At 29.3% G+C, this 21,583-nt stretch overlaps 2 protein-coding genes across 12 annotated transcripts; both read left to right on the forward strand.

The window, feature by feature from the left end:
• Positions 1–254: 254 nt before the first annotated feature.
• LOC130675381 (transmembrane and coiled-coil domains protein 2) lies at positions 255–13,842 on the forward strand. Of its 10 annotated transcripts, XM_057481021.1 has the most exons (12): positions 255–602; positions 667–869; positions 2,352–2,550; positions 4,525–4,729; positions 5,109–5,277; positions 5,479–5,707; positions 5,936–5,992; positions 6,159–6,241; positions 8,052–8,380; positions 8,445–8,845; positions 9,647–9,807; positions 11,140–13,842. In XM_057481021.1, the coding sequence occupies exons 3-11, from the start codon at positions 2,414–2,416 to the stop codon at positions 9,801–9,803; spliced, it is 1,767 nt and encodes a 588-aa protein (XP_057337004.1). In that variant the 5' UTR covers positions 255–602; positions 667–869; positions 2,352–2,413; the 3' UTR covers positions 9,804–9,807; positions 11,140–13,842. The 10 variants fall into 10 exon arrangements, with proteins under 10 accessions (XP_057337004.1, XP_057337003.1, XP_057337010.1 ...); XM_057481020.1 differs by having other exon boundaries at positions 255–869; XM_057481027.1 differs by having other exon boundaries at positions 256–869; positions 8,091–8,380.
• A 335-nt stretch (positions 13,843–14,177) lies between these two features.
• On the forward strand, positions 14,178–21,038 carry LOC130675383 (uncharacterized). 2 transcript variants are annotated; one of them, XM_057481032.1, is made up of 3 exons: positions 14,178–15,762; positions 15,845–16,055; positions 16,419–21,038. In XM_057481032.1, the coding sequence occupies exons 1-2, from the start codon at positions 14,305–14,307 to the stop codon at positions 15,848–15,850; spliced, it is 1,464 nt and encodes a 487-aa protein (XP_057337015.1). In that variant the 5' UTR covers positions 14,178–14,304; the 3' UTR covers positions 15,851–16,055; positions 16,419–21,038. The 2 variants fall into 2 exon arrangements, with proteins under 2 accessions (XP_057337015.1, XP_057337014.1); XM_057481031.1 differs by having other exon boundaries at positions 14,179–15,762; positions 15,863–16,055.
• The last annotated feature ends 545 nt before the right edge of the window (positions 21,039–21,583 follow it).

Genomic DNA, 21,583 nt, shown 5'->3' on the forward strand with positions numbered 1-21,583 from the left:
ACGTAATGACTAAATAATAATAAAAAATAAATAATTAAAAACCGAACGCAGCCATTCCTGGAGTTGCAACTGCCAGTAACTAAAAACTACAAAAATCAGTCACCAGAGTTCTCTCTCGTCTCGCTCGAAATCAGAACCAATCATCGGCTTTCCCCTTAGTCCTTTGATCGTCATTCGTTCTCCCCACCACAAAAACTTTCTTTATCTATTATTCCACCAGCTCTCTCTAAACCCCAGGGCTCGGCAATCTCGTCGCTCTATCTACCAGTGCCCTCTCCTAAAAAAACTAGAGTCGCTCCTCGTTACCTCCGTCTCACGTCAAGATTCGCGAGTGACCGAAGTAACTCTCGCTCTATAATACGCTCGGGTGTCGCGTGTGAATTTTTAAAACAAACTAATATAAACCAAAGCTCATATATTTACTGTCACACAAGATATTACTCAATACCCAGCATCATTTATGTCAACCTGTCTCGCTATTTATCAAACATCTGACACATAACCAGTGCGACTGCAACCACAACCACACAATAACATTGAGAGATAAAATACAATAAAAATAATACATATATATACATAACATAAATATAACAATGTTACAAGTGTGTATGTTAAAAATAATTAATCATAAGGCAGTCGCCTGATTCCCAAGTTATTTTATTTCAGAGTTGCTTGGAATGGACGGACTCCGATTTAAATTAAACTTCAACAATACCTCGATAATTAAAAATCTACACTCACACAAAAATCTAAACCACCAACACAATAATTACACATTTATGTGTGCATGTGTCACTATTGTTGATGATGCACGCTTGAACTTTGGGCGGGCAACGACGTTGTTACCTTCATGGACAACTGAGAACGAGGTGAGTGTACGACCAACGATGCTTCAATATTTTTATTTTTTTATCCTTATCTATTTCTATGCATTCACATCCAACGTTAACACACCTACCCGATAATTTTTACACGATCCAATACACAATCTCTCCTCTTGACACCAACAAAACAGCTACAAATACACCCATAAAAAAAAATATAAAACAACATGACGTACATAACATTTGTAAAAAATAGTTTGAATTCCAAGTTATTTTTTCACGTCCGCCTCTATGATACTGAATTTAGCAGATGTCTAATAGTTTTTAAATTTTTTAAAAAATGATAAGTTATAAAAATAAAAATATTTCAAAAAATTGCACCTGTAGTTTTTTAAATTTTCTACATGTGCATAGTTTTAGTTTTTTTTTGTTTTGTCTCTAATTGGTGTAAAAAAATTTTCGGATTTTTTTCACCAAATCAATTACAAAAAAACGAAACTAAAAATATGCACATGTGGAAAATTTTAAAAACTACAGGTGCAATTTTTTCAAATGTTTCAAAAAATCAAAATATTATAACGTCTGTTAACTTCAGTATTATCTATGATAGTAAAGTTAGCAGACACTTGACAATTTTAAAATCTTTTTAAATAGTGAATTTAAATTTTTATAAAATAAAAATAAAAAAACGCATGTTTAGAGAATTCAAAAGTCAGTACATGGATTTTTTAAAAATTCATTATTTTGATAATTTATATTTTTTATGTAATTAAAAAATTGTATGTCTGCTACATTCACATCTGGGTGCTGAAGACAAACCTATTTTATTTACCATAAACTTTCTCGCTTAATAATAAATCCATACATAAATTAAATATACTTCCGTGTTTTTTACATTAATTTATATAACGCTAATATTTAAAAATAATTATGGCTGAGTTTAGTCATAATTAAATAGTTTATAGAACACATAATAATTTCCTTTGTATCATGCCCCGGTGACTATTATATTATTTTCTCCTGCACTATGTTGTATAGTGCGTTATATTATGGTATACTACATATATACACATCGACATGCACATATGTGAGATATAAACTGTCAATGTATGCATACATTACTTGTAATCTCAATGAATCATCAGTTTAAAAGATAGCCCTGGAGCTCCAGAGGTGATAACTATTTGTGATACGTAATACTCTTGTGCTAATATAATTTATATAGATATATATATCATACATATTTTTATTTAAATAACTTCATTCATTAGTAGATAAGATCTGTTCATTACTCACTTATGAATATATAAATATAATTATTGCCAATAGTAATAAATATAAATAATTGTGTAATTAGTCACTGATTACTTGAAATTTAGATATCAATTAGTTTTACTCAAAAATTTTTACATTAACAAATTATTAAATGGTAATGGTTATCAGCAGTGAACTGGTACTGATAAGTTTGACAGTTTTTATGTTTGTTTGTGTATATGTATGGATAAATTGTTTGTTTACTTTGAGCAGATTGATTGCATGCATCGATGCACAACAGCAATCGGGTAAATTAACTCGCCGAGAAGAGGGTGATGGCTAGTTTGACAGTCGCAACGTCAAGTAAAAACAATTCTCGCGGTAGTTCACCCAACAGAGGAAATTTACTAACTCATCATCGACAATCATCCGCTAACCTGGAGCACGTGCCAAAGATATGTAACACTGCAGTGTAAGCTTATTACTAAAAAAAATTAACAAATATTATTTTAAGGCTTTTTAGACTATGGTATGTATCTGAAGATCGTAACGTTTTTCGCCCTACGAAAAAAAAAATTTGGAAATAAAAAATCTACTGGATGACTAGATTTCTAAAATGTTTCGCACGTAGATGCTAATTTGTCAGCCGAAAATCTTAAGCCAACCCTTAACTTTGAAACTACCTCTTAAGGGGATACGCTACCGGACCTCTTTCTCACACTCAGAAAAATAAACGGGACTGTCTCTGTTGCACTCGTAGAGTAAATGAGAATTTTAAAACAATTTTTCTTGGAGACGAATTAGAATTTGTGAAAATACGAAATTTCTAGCTCTTTGTTAAGGTTATAAAAAACGCTAAAGACTCTCTATTTTACGTTTTCAGTGTTTGTCCGTGAATTAAATTGAATTGAAAATCGGTTACCGTTACCCCTGAAGCAGTCAAATTTCATCAATTTTTTTCATTTTCGTTGTTCGAAAAACATTCCGATCTTCAGGTACACTATGGTCGATTTTAAGTTGTTGGGAATGTAGGTATGATAATCGTAAATGAAACAAATCAATTTATTAAACAAATTAAAATTATTTCTTTTTATTAAAATACGCGCTCTAGGATATGTCTTCACTCGTAAGAGATTTTGCTTAGCCTAACTTATTCTTTTAATATTACTTAACACTGGTCTAACAACCTCTCCTTTATATGTACAACAAAGATGTCTATGTTCAAAATGTATATGACTGCAAATGAAGAAAAACATATTACCTTGCATTCACTTGAAACATGGGCCTCAATCTCTCGTCGACCATAGTACCTAAGGTCATAAAATTTGATCCATACTAGCTTTCTTTTCAAGTAAACATATACATATTTTGAACGACATAAATAATATATATAGGGTAAAGGTACCGTTTTTGGCCAGTTTTGGACACAAAAAATTCAAATAAAATAATCTGTAAAAAACCCAATAACACAATAAATTTTTTAAATATGTCTAAAGATACTTCTATCCCACTATCAAAATGAAAATTTTATTTTCCACTTTTTCATTAATTAAAATAAGGGATTAAATGTTCAAAAAATGGAGCAGTGGCCACAAATGGTACCTCTACCCTTTCGACTTAAATGTAACGCCGTTCGAAATAAAATTTCGAAAAATTTGTCACTTACTGTGTTTTGAAATCGGGCAGCCGATTTGATAATGCTAATAAATCTTGACGTATATCGCATCTTCGTAGTTTTGGCTCTAAAATATAAATTTTATTACGAAGTAAACGCATGTAACCCATAGTTATTAAACTGATAAATTCACAGGGAGAACAGTGAATTAAAATTTTTAATTTAATTTTTACAAAAATTTGACGTTTCGTATAAAACTGAATTTAGACGTCTAATAATTTTTGGATTGTTTTTCAAAGCGATAAATTATAAAAAAAAATATTCGAAAAAATTGCACTTATAGTTTCTTTTATTTTCTACACATGCAATTTTTTTTTTTTTTTTTTTTTAATCGATTTGTTGAAAAAAAAAACCGAAAATTGTTTCCTCATTTTAGGATCATCGTTTCGTCCTTTTATTGGGACATCTTCAGCAACTGGAACAAGTCATCATTATAATCACTTACAATTTTTCGAATTAGATATTTAAATTATACTCTCACAGTGAACATAAATTAATAGGGAGGGTCCATCCAATAAATTTACCATTTTGTTAATTAATCTATACATGATTTTAAATTACATATATTATTATTTATTATTTATTATATAAAAGATAAAAGATAAAAATTAATAATCCGATAATGATGACCCAGAGCTTTAAATACTTTGAACTAAATATTTATTCAAGTGAGCGCGGGGATATTTTACTGCCACATTTAAATTTATCTATTTAGCATTTATTGTATTTATAAATTATTATAATTATTTTTTTTTTTTTAATTAAAATCAGTGGCCAAACTGGAGAAGGTAGTACTGGAAGCGCAGGAAGCAGTATTTGTGGAGCGACGGTTATGAAAAGTAGTTCAAGACAAAGATCCCCAGGTGCAATGGCACGTTCTGGTGATAATTTCGAGGAGTCAAGTCAATCGAATCCGTCCAACGTCGAGTCCGAGGATTTTGTGTCAAATGTCCACCCGCCAACAGATGACGAAGGAGTAAGTTCTGTTTATTTTATTAAACTAAATCATTGCGATCTACAGATACGTCGAGATAGACAGACATCAATAAATAATGGATTGAATAGATTAACTAGTGCAAGTAATTACTATTTATCTGTGGCATTTAATAACTCAAACGTAATGACGTTCGTGAGACCGTGAATTGCTGACCGGGATCGGCGTTGTCTGATGTGTGTAACTGATTGTACATGCAGGGTCACAGGTCACAGCAATGGACAATTTAATTTGCATAGTTATTTATTAAGTATGACTGACAATAAAAGTCTACATGTGAACAAGTTTTTTTTTAATTACGTCAATTATTTATAAATATTTTTTTTTTTTTGTTTTTTAATAAATTTAATACTTTTTTCAGGAAACATTTCATACTACAACTCAATCATTCTTATCAAATGGATCGTCAGAATTAATATCCGAAGACGTCGACTCGAGTGGAGCTCGCGTCCGTCAGGCAATAGAACAAACTCAGAATAAAATAACGAAAACTCGCGAACTCATTCGTACGGAGCAAAAAACCCGCGATGGTGAGTCTTATCATGTTTTTTTTTTTTTTATAAATTTAATAATAATAAATACTCATATATATTTATATAAATATAAATATCTGTGTGACAGTAACAGCGAAATTAAATATGCAAACGTGACAAAAGATTTCCGAGTAAATAACCGGTGTTTGTTGATAAAATAAATTTATGACTCGGTAATTTATTGCTCGCGTGTTTCAGAGAATGTCAACGAGTATCTCAAACTCGCGGCAAATGCAGACAAGCAGCAGTTAGCGAGAATAAAGACGGTGTTCGAGAAGAAGAATCAAAAGTCAGCACACAATATTGCACAGTTGCAAAAAAAGTTGGATAGTTATACAAAAAAACTTAGAAATTACGAGATGAATGGCGCGCCAACGAGTCATCGGCAACCGCGAGAAGTTCTTCGAGACATGGGTCAAGGATTAAAGTAAACGTTTGATATTATTATGATTATTGTTATTAATTTACTTTTACTTTTTTTATTTTGAAATAATTAATTATAGACGTAGGAATCGCGGATTGCTAGTCTATTAATAGTTGACGTGGTATAGAATTGAATGAAATGAATTTAAATGGAATGTATAAATAACTTGCAATGTTAAGGCCGTAAATGTATACTATCTATAGCGCTAAAAATGTATCCGTCTAATTTAAGCTTGTCTTCCAGAAACGTGGGCGGTAACATTAGGGACGGAATAAGCGGATTTTCGGGGTGAGTTAAAATATAAAAATAGATATCTATCACTTTCACTAACGCGATTTAAAATAAAATACAAATAAATCATTTTACTTTCCATTAGCGTCTAAAATATTCCCCTATATATTTTTTTTTTTTTTTTTGACTTTTATTACTCAATAATAAAAAAATAAAATTACAGAAGCGTCATGTCCAAGCCCAGAGAATTTGCACATCTTATAAAAAATAAATTTGGCAGTGCCGACAATATAAATACTCTATCACGTAAGTTAACCCACTGAAAATATTATTGCGCAATTATTTTTCACTCAAATTTCCACACATTTCATGACACCGCAATCTGTTTGGGAAAATCCACGTCTGCATTTTTAATCATCTAAAAAAATAATTATTTGTTGCGAATAATTGAATTTAAAAACTAATATGATTAATTTATCTGTCAATAAATGTGAAATATTTTGTTTTGTTTGGCTGCCACGACAGTTGACAGTAGTAAGTAATAGACAATTAACATGCGTGTTACGCTTTGTTGAACAATGATAGAATACTTAAAAATATATTATTATTATTATATTAAACCAGCATCATTCTTGTTAATGTATTGCTCAAGTTGCTACTGCTGATTCTATATTTATCCTTCCATATTTTACATTCACTTTGAGCACATTGTATATATACGTGTTATTATTTGGCCTCTTAACATTTCTCAGCCTTAAAGATCTGCTTCCTCAATTAATCCGAGCTTTACAAACATTAACTCAAATTCCGCTTACACACTAGATGTGCTTATGAAATTACCTATTTTATTATTTTTTATCTGTACCTTGTACTCATTCTACTGCTGCAGTATGCAATTTACAAATCTCTTTTTACAATTAAGTGAGTCATGTCGCTTAATCATTGCTGGTACTTCTTGCGCCCACAACTAGTTATCCAATACTAACGAATTTACATTTTGTTTTTTACCAAATAAAAGTAATCGTGTCGTTTTAAATTTATTTTATTTGTGTATGCTCGTGTTATTAATTTATTTATTGTTGTCTTTAATTTTCGGGTGTGCGAATAATATGAGTCGAATTGAATCTGATTATTTTGAGGACATTCTCAGACAGTGAGACTTTTTAAAAATTTTTAATGACAGCTGTCATGAGCGTATCAAAATTTTATCAATTGGGAGGTAAACGAAATTTGGGAAATAAATTTCAGCAAAATTATGTCAATTTTGTAGTTAGAATTTGAAATTTTTTTGGGTGAAATTCATCAACAAATTTCGTTTAGCTCCTAATTGATGACAACTGTTGATAATTTTTTTTAAATTCTATCAGAGATATTTTCTTTTTTTCAATTAATGCTTTTATTTTTTTTTTAATTGATAAAATATTGGTAGTTGTTATTTAAAATTTTTTAAAAATAGGGAGCACTGTCTGATAATGACCTTGGTGAGTCAGAATATCCATCATAAAAATACCCATCGCCAAAATATCTATGAAAAATATCCATTGAAAAAATTATCCATTAATGCAGAAAATTAATAACTTATGGATATTTTTCTATTCGATATTTTTGCACTGGATATTCTGGCCTAGAACCAATGGCCTCAATTATTTGAATTTTGATTCAAATTTAAAATTTGAAATTTTTAACTCATGTAAAAAATTAAAAAATAAATTTTCAATGAATTAGATTTTGAAATAATTCAACAACTCAATAATTCTGACTCGAATCATAAATTTTAAATTCACAGAAAAAAATTAAAAAAATTTATCAATAATTTGAATCAAATTTTAAAATTCATACTTATAAATTTGCACACCCATAAATTAAATTGAATGATTTAATTGTATGTTTAGTTTAAAATTTTTATAGACTAGATACTTAGATATTTAGATATTTAAAAAAAAAAATCATGACAGTTACAATTACAATTACAATAAAATACAAATGAAACATCATAATCCAAAAAACAAACATAAAAACCCGAGTTTTATTGTTTGCGGCACGATAGAATTTAAAAATATAAATTGGTATTGGATAACAGAGTCGTCTAATGCACAGCATTGTCTATCCCATCCAGATGGATCTACTTTTTATGTAAACGATCCACCACGTGCAGGTACCGGCGACAATGGCAGCGTCGAGGAGGAAAAAACTCATCACGGTTCAGCGACATTACCCGGTGGTTGTAGTTTAGGTTCAACCCACAGTGCCGCGCCCGTTAAATTTCCGTCGGAAGAGGGTTCCGAGTGCTCGAGCGTCACCAGCGAAAGTGGCCCCGGCAGCAGAGGTCAAGCGCACGCATGCCACAGCAACAATGCCGCCTTCAGTTTGAAATCTATTTTTGCAGAGCTGCAGGAGCATCGGGAAAACTTTGAACGTATGAGAGAAAAACTGGATACGCTTAAGGTAATTTATTTATTTATTTATTTTATATATCAGTCATGTTTTATCTTACTATTTTAAATATCAGACACTTCAACAAGAAGTCACATTTTTATCAAACGCTTTGCAAGAGGAACGTTTCCGGTGCGACCGGCTCGAAGAACAGATGAACGATCTGACGGAATTGCATCAAAACGAAGTTGAAAATTTGAAGCAAACGATAACAGACATGGAGGAAAAAGTACAGTATCAGAGTGAAGATCGGCTGAGAGACATTCACGAGATGCTGGAAAGCTGTCAGACTAAAATATGGAAAATGGAACACCAGCAGCAACAACATCAGCAATACGTAACACTTGAGGGTCTTGACAATAGTAACGCGCGAGCGTTAGTTGTTAAATTAATCAACGTTGTGTTGACTGTTTTACAAGTTATTTTATTACTTGTAGCCACAGGCGCGGGAATAATGATGCCTTTCTTGAGAACGAGGTACTTTTGTAGACATTATCGACGTCCTCATTAGCAAACTTCCTGACTTCATATTTTTTACATAATTATTTTTTCATATTATTGATAGTTATCAATGATAGACATTCTGGTATCAAAAACTCATCGACTTGACATTAAAATTTTTTTTTTTTATTCAAATTCAATTCGATGATCTATAGATTGTTGGTACCACGACAATACTTATAAATTTTCTTACCTAAAAAATATATAAATATAATAATAAATTTTTTTTCTTTCAGTATAAAAAATATCTAAGCTTGCAACGCGTTCATTAAAAAATTTCAATTACAAAAATCGGCGTCGGCACCAAAAATTAAAGGAGACTAAAAAGTGAACGAAATTTTTTTTGCATCGTAGTAAAAAAAATTGAATTCTAAACAAAAATACTTGAATATTTTACTGAATAAATAAAGAAAAAAATTAATTTACTGTCTACTGCCTCCGTAAAATTAAAAAATTGAGTTATAAAGTTTGCTACTGGACGTCGATGTATAAATAAATTTGTTTGTACTTTCTTTTGAAATATCGTAGCTGCTTTAATCTCCAGCCTCTCCTTCAAATTTACGACATAAATATAAATAATCCTTTAGACTTTAGACAAACATGTAGACTAACAATTAATTACGCACGCTTAGTTTTACAATACAATTGTCTTTATCTTTTGTTAATTCATTTCATCAATCATCGGGGACTGGAGACCAAAAGAAAAAAATGAAAAGAATGCACATGGGGTTTCACAAGCTCATCCTTTTTGTTTTTTGTTTCACACGTTTGTTTCAGCTGTACTAAGCCTCATTGTTTCATGTGCAGGGTGCGCATATTGACGACGACGTTGGTCGTGCTGGGCATTGTTTTTGTCCTCAAGCAGTGGCCCGAAGTCCACGACGTGGGAAGTCATCTAATGCGACATCTCAAACAAACACTTGCTGTCAAGTAGCATTGTAAGTTTATTTTCTTATTTATTTATAAATATATATTTATAAACTGCTATTGATTATTCACCCCTTGCATAAATTTTCAAGTTTACCATCTTCCAGGAATTTTATTTCTTAGTAAACTGTATGCATACAGGATCAATAAATTTATTTTCATTATACCAGCATTGAAACTTGAAGTTTCAGTGTCTCTTGAAATGACAGCCAGTCGAAAGAAGTTAATTTCAGTCCAATGCCGCGAATTAATATTAGCAAGCGCGTAAATTTTGAATGCCTTCAGTTAGCGGGGAGAAACAAACTGGTTTCGTTCCTTAGGAATTAGTATATTGCACACCTAGGGAGGAAAGTAGGACATTTTAACCCACGTGTATAATTGCCTAGCCGAGCTGGGCTTTTTTTACGATCTGTACCTGAAAGTTTAAATTTTTGCCTCTGTAGGAAGACTAGCGCACGTGGTAATTTTTATAATTTGATTTCTCATAAAAAAAAGAACGAATTCCTTCGATGTAAATAGAGCAGGAATTTAAAATTTCGGCGCAGGTATGGTGAAAATAATGTCTCTGCCTGCTGACTGAAGGCTTTGGCAATTAAAACTCTGATACTTGTCATTTATTTAACCCTTCAGCACCCGCGCTATGAGTTTTTTTCTCACACGTGACTTGTAATATTTTTTTCCAAGTAATTTCAAATGGAATGACCTAGTGAAATTTTTTTTATCTTAACAAACTTGAAATTTAAAAATTATTTCGAGCACAATAAATATTTTTAAAAGATTTATTTTAAAAATCCATGAGACTTTTTCTCATCACGCGAGTAAAGTAAGGCGTAAAAATTAATATGGTTCGGCTCAGTTGAGACAGTTCCGAATCTTTTCAGCAATCACCGCCATTTTTTTCAGCCGTTACATCTGTCAATACTTAGAAAATTTAAAAATAAAAACAAGCGAAATATTCAAATAAATTATAATTACGCCATTACTAGGAAAGTCCATAATATTTCATTTACGTGAATGACAGTTCTGACTGATAACGTTTCATAAAAATTAGTGTGAATAATAAAAAGTATTTATAGTTTCTGCTCAAGTATAAATTGCAAATGACAATTCACGCTTACGCTAATAGTTGATGATACCATTGGTCGTAAATTACCTTCTTTCTGACTGGCTGCTGACACTGAAACTTCAAGTTTCAATGCAGGGGATCATGAAAAATCTAGTGTGTAACTCAAAATGAAACGGATTTCAGACTGCGGGTGATGTCAGCCAACTTCACTGGTCTGAAATCCTTTTGTTTCATCCCTTGTCTATCTTCTACTTACATGTAATTTTTTTTTTATTAGGGTTTGGATAAATAGCCATTTAAATAATTGCCTCGAGTACCCGGATACAGCAATAAAATATCAAGAAAAAAAAAGTAAATAATAAAAATCGACGGTCGTCGAATCGGATTGAAAGACAAAAAAATAAAATTGATAATTCGCTTAAATATTTGTTAGTAGGTAAATATAAACAGTTAAGATTTTATTATTATTTATATATTATATATTATTATAAATGTATTGGATGTAGATGAATTATTGTACTATATTATTTAGTCAGTAAGGTATGTGATAACGATTAACATGAAATTTAAAAAATATCGAGAGACAACGGGAGAGTAACAGTAATAGGCAAGTTTATATATTTAATAATAATAATTATTATTAATATCAAGGAAATATTCTAGTCTGGATGAGTTTAATTTAAAGAATTTTTACGGTTGAATAAAAAAGAAAACATATTTTTACTACAAATTTTCTATTTTCTTTATTTATACTCAGATAAAAATATAAGAAATTTAATTCATTTTAAGTATCTCTTAGCCCTGATAAAAAAGGTGTGTGTTGGTTCATATCTCGGGCTCTGTCTTACCGATCGGTTAAAATTTGGTGTGCATTTCAAGTAGATGTTTTATAATTACTCTTGTAAATTTAAAATGATTATTAAATTTTTCCCACCGTTTTTTCAGTTTCATTTTTTTAAAATAATAATTTTTTCATTCCCTAAGACTACAAAGTAAAATTTTCTAAAAATGCACACCAAAGTTTTCCAGTCGGTAAAAGAGAACTCGAGATGATACTCAGTCACACCTTTACTATGGCCATCAATAGATCCTTAGAACCCATTAAATTTTAATTTTTTATCCAGAAACTTTTTTTGTCTATTAAAACTTACAGTAAAAATATATTTTTTTTCTACGAAACCTTAAAAAAAATTTAAAAACTCACACCTCCGGACTAGACTACTCCTTAAAATAAACTTGACGATCCGTGGTAATTTATTACCATCAAGATTTGTCATGTGGACAAAATACTATAAAATAATAATAATTAAAGATTGATAAATTGCATGACAGTCGAAGTGAGACTAAGGCTGAATTTGACTGACCGAATCAGCAGTTTGTTTTTTATTTTATTGACAGCATTATAGCTTCGAGACAATTAAGATTGATATGAGAAAATTAATAACAATAATAGTAATACCTCAAAAAAAACTAAAATTAATAATAAAAATTTTTAGTATCACTTTTTTCGTACTGCTAAATTAACATAATTTGATATTTTGATATAAATATTTCGCCATTTAATAATTATTTTTAAAAATGGCATTAAACAAATAATTTGTTAGAGCTATTGTTAAACGATGCACAAATTCAGTATTAAGTACACAGTTTTTAAATGTTCATTTTATTTAAATTATTATTATTTATTAGTAATCTCGAGTTAATTTCAAATCTCGATATTATTTTAATAGTAACTACGCTTAAATAATTATCACTTTACTTATAAATATATAACTATCAATACTTGATATATATTTAATTTTAATCACACCAACAATAATTAAAATAATTTGCTAATTAAGGGCATTCTCAGACAGTGCACTCGACTTTTTAAAAATATGAAATGACTTTCAACTGAACCGTATTCAAATTTTAATAATTAATTAAAAAATAATTAAAACCTTTAGGCCATTCTCAAACAGTGTCCCCCACTTTTTTAAAATATTTAATGACTTTCAATTGTAATGACTGTATTAAAATTTTGATAATTAATTAAAAAAAATTTTAAGCATTAATTGAAAAAAGGGAAACGCAGTTACAATTTCGCCGAGACATAGATTTAAAAAAAAATTATTTACAGTTGATATCAATTAGGAGTTAAACAAAATTTTGAAAATAAATTTCAGTAAAATCTTTTTGTCAATATTATAATTTGGAATGTCAAATTTTTTACGCTAAAATTTATTTAATAAATTTCGTTTAACTCCTTATTGATTTTAACTGTGAGTAATTTTTTTTTAAATTGTAACTGCGTTGTTCTTTTTTCAATTAATGCGACAATTTTTTTAAATTAATTAATTAAATTTTAATTATGTTATGACACTTCAAGGTCATTGAATATTTCAAAAAGTGGGAGGCTCTGGCGGAAAATTTGAATTTGGCCTTTAATTGAAAAAAGGCCAACGTAGAAGTAATTTCGTTGAGATATAAAATTTTAAAAAAATTACTTACAATTAACATCAATTGAGAGTTAAACGAAATTTTTTGAATAAATTTTAGCCAACAAAATTTAAAAATTCTAATTATAAAATTGACACGACGGTTTTACTGAAATTTATTTTCAAAATTTTGTTTAACTCCTAATTGATATCAAGTGTCAATAATTTTTTTTTAAATCTATATTAAGAAATTACGACTACGTTGTCTTTTTTTTAATTAATGCTTAAATTTTTTTTTAATTAATTGATAAAAATTTGATACGCTTATGTCAGTTGAAAATTTTTAAAAAGTGGGAGGCACTGTCTGAGAATGGCCTTAAAATGTTGCTCTCTCGTATTTTAAAAATAAAAACTGTGACTATAATAAGTTCAAATTAAATTGGTAATTATATAATTAATAATTTCTGGGATCAAACTAAAAAAAAATAATTATTATTATACATAACAATATAAAAAAAATTCGCTGACAACCGCCGGATATCTGCCAAAATATTTTTAATTAAGGGGTTAGGGGTAGTCAGAATTTTCAAAAAATCGATTTTTTTTTTTTTGCATTTTCTTAAAGTATAATATTTTAAAAATATTGTGTGAAAATTTGAAGTGAATCCGACAAATTCTTTTCGAGTTATTTAACAATGACCAAAGGACGCTCGGGTGCTACGTGGCATTCGAGAGCAGGTAGCTAGAAACAGCTGCAAGCAACCGACCTTTCGGGTTTCATTGTCATGAATATCTCCCCATTTTAATGTATTTATAATTATATATATATATATATATATATATATATATATATATATATATATATATATATATACATATATATATCCTTCTACATATATTCACAATTTGTAGGTAGTACAAGAACTGAAAAATAATTTTTGGTTGCCAGTATACCTGTAGTCGTTGCACTGATCAGTCGATAGTTTTGTGATAAATTATTTCTCAAGTGAATTAAATTATTAACCATGGGACGTGATTCTAGAAAGGTTTCAAGAGAACTTCGGAGTTCTGAAAAAATTAATAAGTCGCGTTCAGTCAAAAGAAAGAATGTTTTTAATCCGAAAACAGCCGAACGTGATGAAAGTATTCAGAGTACATCTTCTAAAAAATTAAAACAAAACACTGAAGATGATGTACCTGAAGACAGCAGTACTGAATTTCGAATAATAAATTTTATTCAGGTATTCACTGCAATTTCTGCTCTTATAAAATGTAAAAAATGTGATGGAAATGTAGTGTTTCAAACAGCAAGTACACGTGGGCTGGGATTCAAAATTGTAGTTGCATGTAATAACTGTGGAAATGAATATATTCCTTCCTGTTCTTTCGTTGGGCATTCTTATGAAATAAACAGACGTTTCATTTTTGTAATGAGAATACTAGGAATAGGATACGAAGGATTGTGCAAGTTTTGCGGCCTGATGGACATGCCGTCTTTTTTAGATAAATCTACGCATACAATTTTACTGAAACAGATTTTGAATTGTAGTAAAGCCGTCGCAGAAACCTTCATGACGAAAGCTGTGAATGAAGAAAAGCAAGCAATGCCAACAACTGAAAATGAAGATATAAATCATCTAACTGTATCGGGAGATGGAACCTGGCAAAAACGGGGATATACATCGTCATTTGGAGTTTCTTCTATAATTGGCTATTTTACTGGAAAGATTCTTGACATAAACATTAAAAGTGCATATTGTAAGCTATGTGAGTATTGGAAAAAAAAAACAAATACTGTTGAGTTCGAGGAATGGTATCAATCGCATGAAGATGTGTGTTCTGCTAATCATCAAGGGTCTTCTGGGAAAATGGAGGTGGATGCGATGGTCGAAATGTTTTCGTATTCTGAAACTAAATATGGAGTTAAGTATGCCAACTATATTGGTGATGGTGACTCCAAGACCTATTCAGGAATTATAAAATCAGATCCTTACGAAAATACAACTGTAAATAAAAAGGAATGTATAGGGCGTGTCCAAAAGCGGATGGGGAGTCGATTACGTACGCTGAAGAGTAAACAAAAAGGTCTTGGTGGTCGAGGTAAGCTCACAGGAAAATTAATAGACAAACTAACTGTGTACTATGGTTTAGCAATACGCCGGCATTGTGATTCTATTGAAAATATGAAATCTGCTATAATGGCAACCTTTTATCACTACGGCTCGAGTGATGAAAAACCGAATCATGATATGTGTCCAAAAGGCGAAGAATCTTGGTGCTCTTACCAGCGCGCTGAAGCAAGAGGAGAGCTTGATACCTTTTCTCACGATTATTCTCCTTTACCTTCTGATGTTTTAAAAGCTATCAAGCCTATATACGAAGATCTTAGTAATGAAAATTTACTTTCAAGATGTGTAGGTGGATTCAATCAGAATAATAATGGAAGCTTTAACCAACTAGTATGGAAAATATGCCCAAAAACGGTAAATACTAGTTTTACTATCGTACAAATAGCTGCATACGTTGCTATGTGTATATTTAATGAGGGTATAAATTCATTATTAGTCTTGATGAATACACTAGGACTTAATTGTGGGCCTAATTCTCATCGGTATGCAGAAAGAATGGAAGCTGCACGTATCAAAGTAGCAGATAAGCGCGCTAATGATAACACCCGAGAAGGTCGATTGCAACGTAGGCACCAGCAAATCGATATTTTGGAAGCTGCTATGTCGGCTGAAGAGCTATTATATGGTCCAGGAATAGATGACTCAGTGTAAGTTATTAAATAACTCTTATAATTCGACATAAATCCATAGCAAAACTTTAAATGCGTTTTTCTCAAAACTATGTTTTCTGAACTGGTGATCACTGTAACTTAAAAACTGCTCGGTAGATTTCAATAAAATTTATTGTACTTTTGAAATACATTAAAAACTCGTGCCTGATCGAAGGATTTTTTTTTTTTTCAAAAATTTCGATTTTTTTTTAACAATAAACTGTCGGTTTTTTTCTCGAAAATTTGAAAAAAATTTCCTGAGGCCGCCATTTTGTTAATTTCGAAAAAAAAAAAAAAGCTTCGATCAGGCACAAGATTATCTATTAATAAAACTAATTTTTCTTGTCCGATTGATTTTAGATGAATCTCCAAGGACTTATGATGATCACCGCAAAGGACTTCGGGAGGAACGGGCTCTACAAAAACAGCGATAACTTTTTGAATTATTAATTTTTTTTTTTTGAAATTTTCGTGAAGTCAAATCGAAACGTGTTCCTTTTTATTTACAGTTGTATTTTCGTAAGGATCTGATTTTATAATTCCTGAATAGGTCTTGGAGTCACCATCACCAATATAGTTGGCATACTTAACTCCATATTTAGTTTCAGAATACGAAAACATTTCGACCATCGCATCCACCTCCATTTTCCCAGAAGACCCTTGATGATTAGCAGAACACACATCTTCATGCGATTGATACCATTCCTCGAACTCAACAGTATTTGTTTTTTTTTTCCAATACTCACATAGCTTACAATATGCACTTTTAATGTTTATGTCAAGAATCTTTCCAGTAAAATAGCCAATTATAGAAGAAACTCCAAATGACGATGTATATCCCCGTTTTTGCCAGGTTCCATCTCCCGATACAGTTAGATGATTTATATCTTCATTTTCAGTTGTTGGCATTGCTTGCTTTTCTTCATTCACAGCTTTCGTCATGAAGGTTTCTGCGACGGCTTTACTACAATTCAAAATCTGTTTCAGTAAAATTGTATGCGTAGATTTATCTAAAAAAGACGGCATGTCCATCAGGCCGCAAAACTTGCACAATCCTTCGTATCCTATTCCTAGTATTCTCATTACAAAAATGAAACGTCTGTTTATTTCATAAGAATGCCCAACGAAAGAACAGGAAGGAATATATTCATTTCCACAGTTATTACATGCAACTACAATTTTGAATCCCAGCCCACGTGTACTTGCTGTTTGAAACACTACATTTCCATCACATTTTTTACATTTTATAAGAGCAGAAATTGCAGTGAATACCTGAATAAAATTTATTATTCGAAATTCAGTACTGCTGTCTTCAGGTACATCATCTTCAGTGTTTTGTTTTAATTTTTTAGAAGATGTACTCTGAATACTTTCATCACGTTCGGCTGTTTTCGGATTAAAAACATTCTTTCTTTTGACTGAACGCGACTTATTAATTTTTTCAGAACTCCGAAGTTCTCTTGAAACCTTTCTAGAATCACGTCCCATGGTTAATAATTTAATTCACTTGAGAAATAATTTATCACAAAACTATCGACTGATCAGTGCAACGACTACAGGTATACTGGCAACCAAAAATTATTTTTCAGTTCTTGTACTACCTACAAATTGTGAATATATGTAGAAGGATATATATATGTATATATATATATATATATATATATATATATATATATATATATAATTATAAATACATTAAAATGGGGAGATATTCATGACAATGAAACCCGAAAGGTCGGTTGCTTGCAGCTGTTTCTAGCTACCTGCTCTCGAATGCCACGTAGCACCCGAGCGTCCTTTGGTCATTGTTAAATAACTCGAAAAGAATTTGTCGGATTCACTTCAAATTTTCACACAATATTTTTAAAATATTATACTTTAAGAAAATGCAAAAAAAAAAAAATCGATTTTTTGAAAATTCTGACTACCCCTAACCCCTTAAAAAAACAAACTTTTTATCGCGCTTACAGACAAATTAAATTTCAATGTCAGGTGCATAAAAAAAAATAATTAAATTAATGATATTTTAAATTGTTTTATCTAAATTGACTTATTTATTTATTATTTATAACAAAAAAAAAATATTTATATTTATGGTAATTGTCTGTATATGAAGATTTTATGTACATAAATTCTAAATTAGAAATTAAAATTAATTACTTATAAATAATTATTTTAAAATTTAATTAGACGGTAAAATTAATAAACTAATTAGTAAAAAAAAATAATAATAAAGAAAATCATGTCCATTAATTTGCCATCGTCGTAGTTAAGTAAAAGTGAATAGTTTAAATAAAAGTAAAACTATTATCTAGTATGCAATTAAAATATAAAATGTAATTAGTCATTAGCATCGAGCATTCCTCGACAAGCTTTATAAAAATTTATAGTAACGCGATTTTATCTAGTTTTATTTTTAAGCACAAATTGTTAATATTCATTTATTATTTATGAGTATGAATGAACCAGACACCAGACAAATTTAAGGCCATTCTCAAATAGTGCCCCCACTTTTTTAAAATATTCAGTGACTTTCAATTGTAATGACTATTAAAATTTTGATAATTAATTTTAAAAAAGTGTAAGCATTATTTGAGAAAAGGGCAACGCTGTTACAATTTCGCAGAGACATAGATTTTGAAAAAAATTATTTACAGTTGATATCAATTAGGAGTTAAACAAAATTTTGAAAATAAATTTCAGTAAAATCTTCATATCAATATCGCGTGCAAAAAAAAATTGTTAAAAAAGTGTTGACTGTTCTAAACTTCAAAACGTGACACAACAACGAACTTTTTTTAAACGTTCTTTGAACTTTAGAAAATTAAAATGGTCAGAAGTAGTTCAAAATCCGTTTTTTCTGAACGTATTTTGCATTGAAAAATGTTAATTTGTAACATGAAGTCAATGGTTTTTTTCGTACATTTTTAGAATTTTGAAAATCGTTTAAAAAAAGTTCGTCATTATGTCAAGTTTTGAAGTTTAGAATAGTCAACATTTTTTTAACCTTTTGTCAACAATTTTTTTTACACGGGATTATAATTTGGAATGTCAAATTTTTTAGGCTGAAATTTAATGATATTGAAGTTAGCTGACGTCTAACAATTTTTGGATTTTCTTTTAGACAGTAAATTTAAAAAAAAAAAAATTTGAAAAAGTTGCACCTGTAGTTTTTTAAATTTTTTTCATGTGCATATTTTTAATTTTTTTTTTCTTCAAATTTAATTGTCCTAAAAAAATCCAAAAATTTTTAATTGTCTGCGAACTTCAGGATCATGAAATTTATTTTGAAAATTTCGTTTCACTCCTTATTGATTTTAACTGATAAATTTTTTTGAAAATCTACATCCCGGCGAAATTGTAACTGCGTTGTCCTTTATTCAATTAATGCTTCAATTTTTTTTAAATTAATTAATTAAATTTTAATACTGTTATGACAGTTCAAGGTCATTGAATATTTCAAAAAGTCGGAGACCCTGGCGGAGAATTCCCTTAAAATTAATTAATAAAGAGACTAAGTAATTAATAAAATAAAATTTAAAAAAAATGCACTTATCAATTTTTTAATTTTTTAAATGCGCATTTTTTAAAAATTTAATTTTATTAATTATTTAATCTTTTTATTAATTAATTATAAATTTGTTTAATGTCTGCTATCCACACTCATTATTATTCAAAAAATAATTATATTATTTTAATTAATTAATTAATTAATTTAGTTAATTAAGAGGACGTATTATAATTATAAATGATAAATTATATAAATCTATGACGTAGGTTTGGTGCTTGTATTATATTTTAAATAATTGCATAAGTTTATAATAATTAAGTTATCGGAGTTCCCGTAATTTAATTTTAAAAATTATTTTAAATTTAATGACAAATTGTTTAAGACAAAATTATTATATAAATAATTAATGGATTATTTAAATTTATAAATTTTTAATTTTGTACTTTGTCAATAACAATTTGTAAGGATAAATTAATAATAATTAGAAAAAAAAAGACAATTTTATAAGCATTTTATAACGAAAATTTTAATGAAAAATACAGACACGGGAACTCTAGTTGATTTATTATACGCAAAACGAAAAAAAAATATGTTATTAACAATACTGTCATTGATGCCTTGCTTAGATAATTATCATTAAAGTATAGAGTTGAAGGAAAGAAAAAAAAAGACGAAAATAGAAACGATCCTGAAGTTGACAGACAATAAAAAATTTTTGAATTTTTTTTTTAACACTTAAATTTGAAGAAAAAAATACTAAAAAAATTCACATGTAGAAAATTTAAAAGACTACTAGTGCAATTTTTTTAAATATTTTTTTTTTTCATAATTTATCGTTTTTTTAAAAAATCCAAAAATTATTAGACGTCGGCTAAATTCAGTATCGTAAAATAGAAATTGTCAATTTAAAGAACGATACTGAAGTCAGCCGACGTCTAATAATTTTTGGATTTTTTTTAAAACGATAAATTATAAAAAAATGCACTTGTAGTTTTTTAAATTTTCTACATGTGCATATTTTTATTTTTTTTGTAATTGAGGGCCAGTCAAATCGAGTTTACTTTCAATCCGAGTTTAAATTATTATTACTGGTATATTTATATATTCATTAATATACAGATATACTATGATACTAATTTCAACCTGGATAAAAATAAACTAGAAAACCTGCCTAATTTTTGGAAAAAAAATTCCGAAAACTGTTGTCTGTTAACTTCAAAATTATTAATGAATAGAAAGAAATAGTTGAATTGTGCAATGGGTTTTTAAAATATGTGCACTCGCGTGTATACTTAATGCTCTCTCTTTATCTGATAAGTCTCTCTGTACCGCTGATAAAAAATGTAAATGATTGTTTTCTTTTTTTTATTACTAAAGGATGTTTAATTAAGCAAGCTACGATTGTCAAATAATTTCTTTTTCTAAATAATAATTGTCAAGATTTTAAGTCTATTCCATTAACAATTAAATGGATTGTATGTTTATTTTAGTTATAGTTTTAAATATCGGATTATTGTTTATTACCATAAATAAAGAGCATTTTTTAGTAAAATAAATTCTATAGCAAATTTTCTTTGCTGGATGTTTAAACCTTCCCTCCACCGTTCATCTTACGGCATTCGAAACAGCGTAAAATAATTTGTTATTTAATTACGGGATCGTTACCATAAGCAACATATATATTAATAGTCAGGTAAGAGACCCAGTATCCGATCAGTTATATATTAATATACCTATACATTAGGGTGTATCAAAAAATTGGAAATGACGAAAAAAAATACCGTAAGTTATTTGCAATTAACTGAAAATTTAATATAATTAATTTTAAGCAACAAAATTTAGATTATTTAAGAAAATTTTCAGTTAATTGCAAATAACTTACTACTTGTGAGAAATATCGAAAATTTTCTCTAAGATAAGTTATAGGAAATAAAATGCTCTACAAAAAATGTCCTATAAAATTTTCCGATAAAGTTGATGGTTGCGTCAAAAAATTTAAAAAATGTAAAAATTT

Source organism: Microplitis mediator, chromosome 10 (genome assembly GCF_029852145.1).
Source record: "Microplitis mediator isolate UGA2020A chromosome 10, iyMicMedi2.1, whole genome shotgun sequence".
Taxonomy (NCBI): Eukaryota; Metazoa; Arthropoda; class Insecta; order Hymenoptera; family Braconidae; genus Microplitis; species Microplitis mediator.

What these genes read in the sequence shown, in the direction of transcription:
- LOC130675383 (XM_057481031.1), top strand. Translation starts at nt 14,305, where the DNA reads ATGGGACGTGATTCTAGAAAGGTTTCAAGAGAACTTCGGAGTTCTGAA. An exon ending in GGAAAATATGCCCAAAAACG is followed by an intron (nt 15,763 to 15,862) that starts GTAAATACTAGT and finishes TGAATACACTAG; the next exon opens with GACTTAATTGTGGGCCTAAT.
- LOC130675381 (XM_057481020.1), top strand. Translation starts at nt 2,414, where the DNA reads ATGGCTAGTTTGACAGTCGCAACGTCAAGTAAAAACAATTCTCGCGGT. An exon ending in CGCCAACAGATGACGAAGGA is followed by an intron (nt 4,730 to 5,108) that starts GTAAGTTCTGTT and finishes TACTTTTTTCAG; the next exon opens with GAAACATTTCATACTACAAC. An exon ending in AAAAACTGGATACGCTTAAG is followed by an intron (nt 8,381 to 8,444) that starts GTAATTTATTTA and finishes TTTAAATATCAG; the next exon opens with ACACTTCAACAAGAAGTCAC.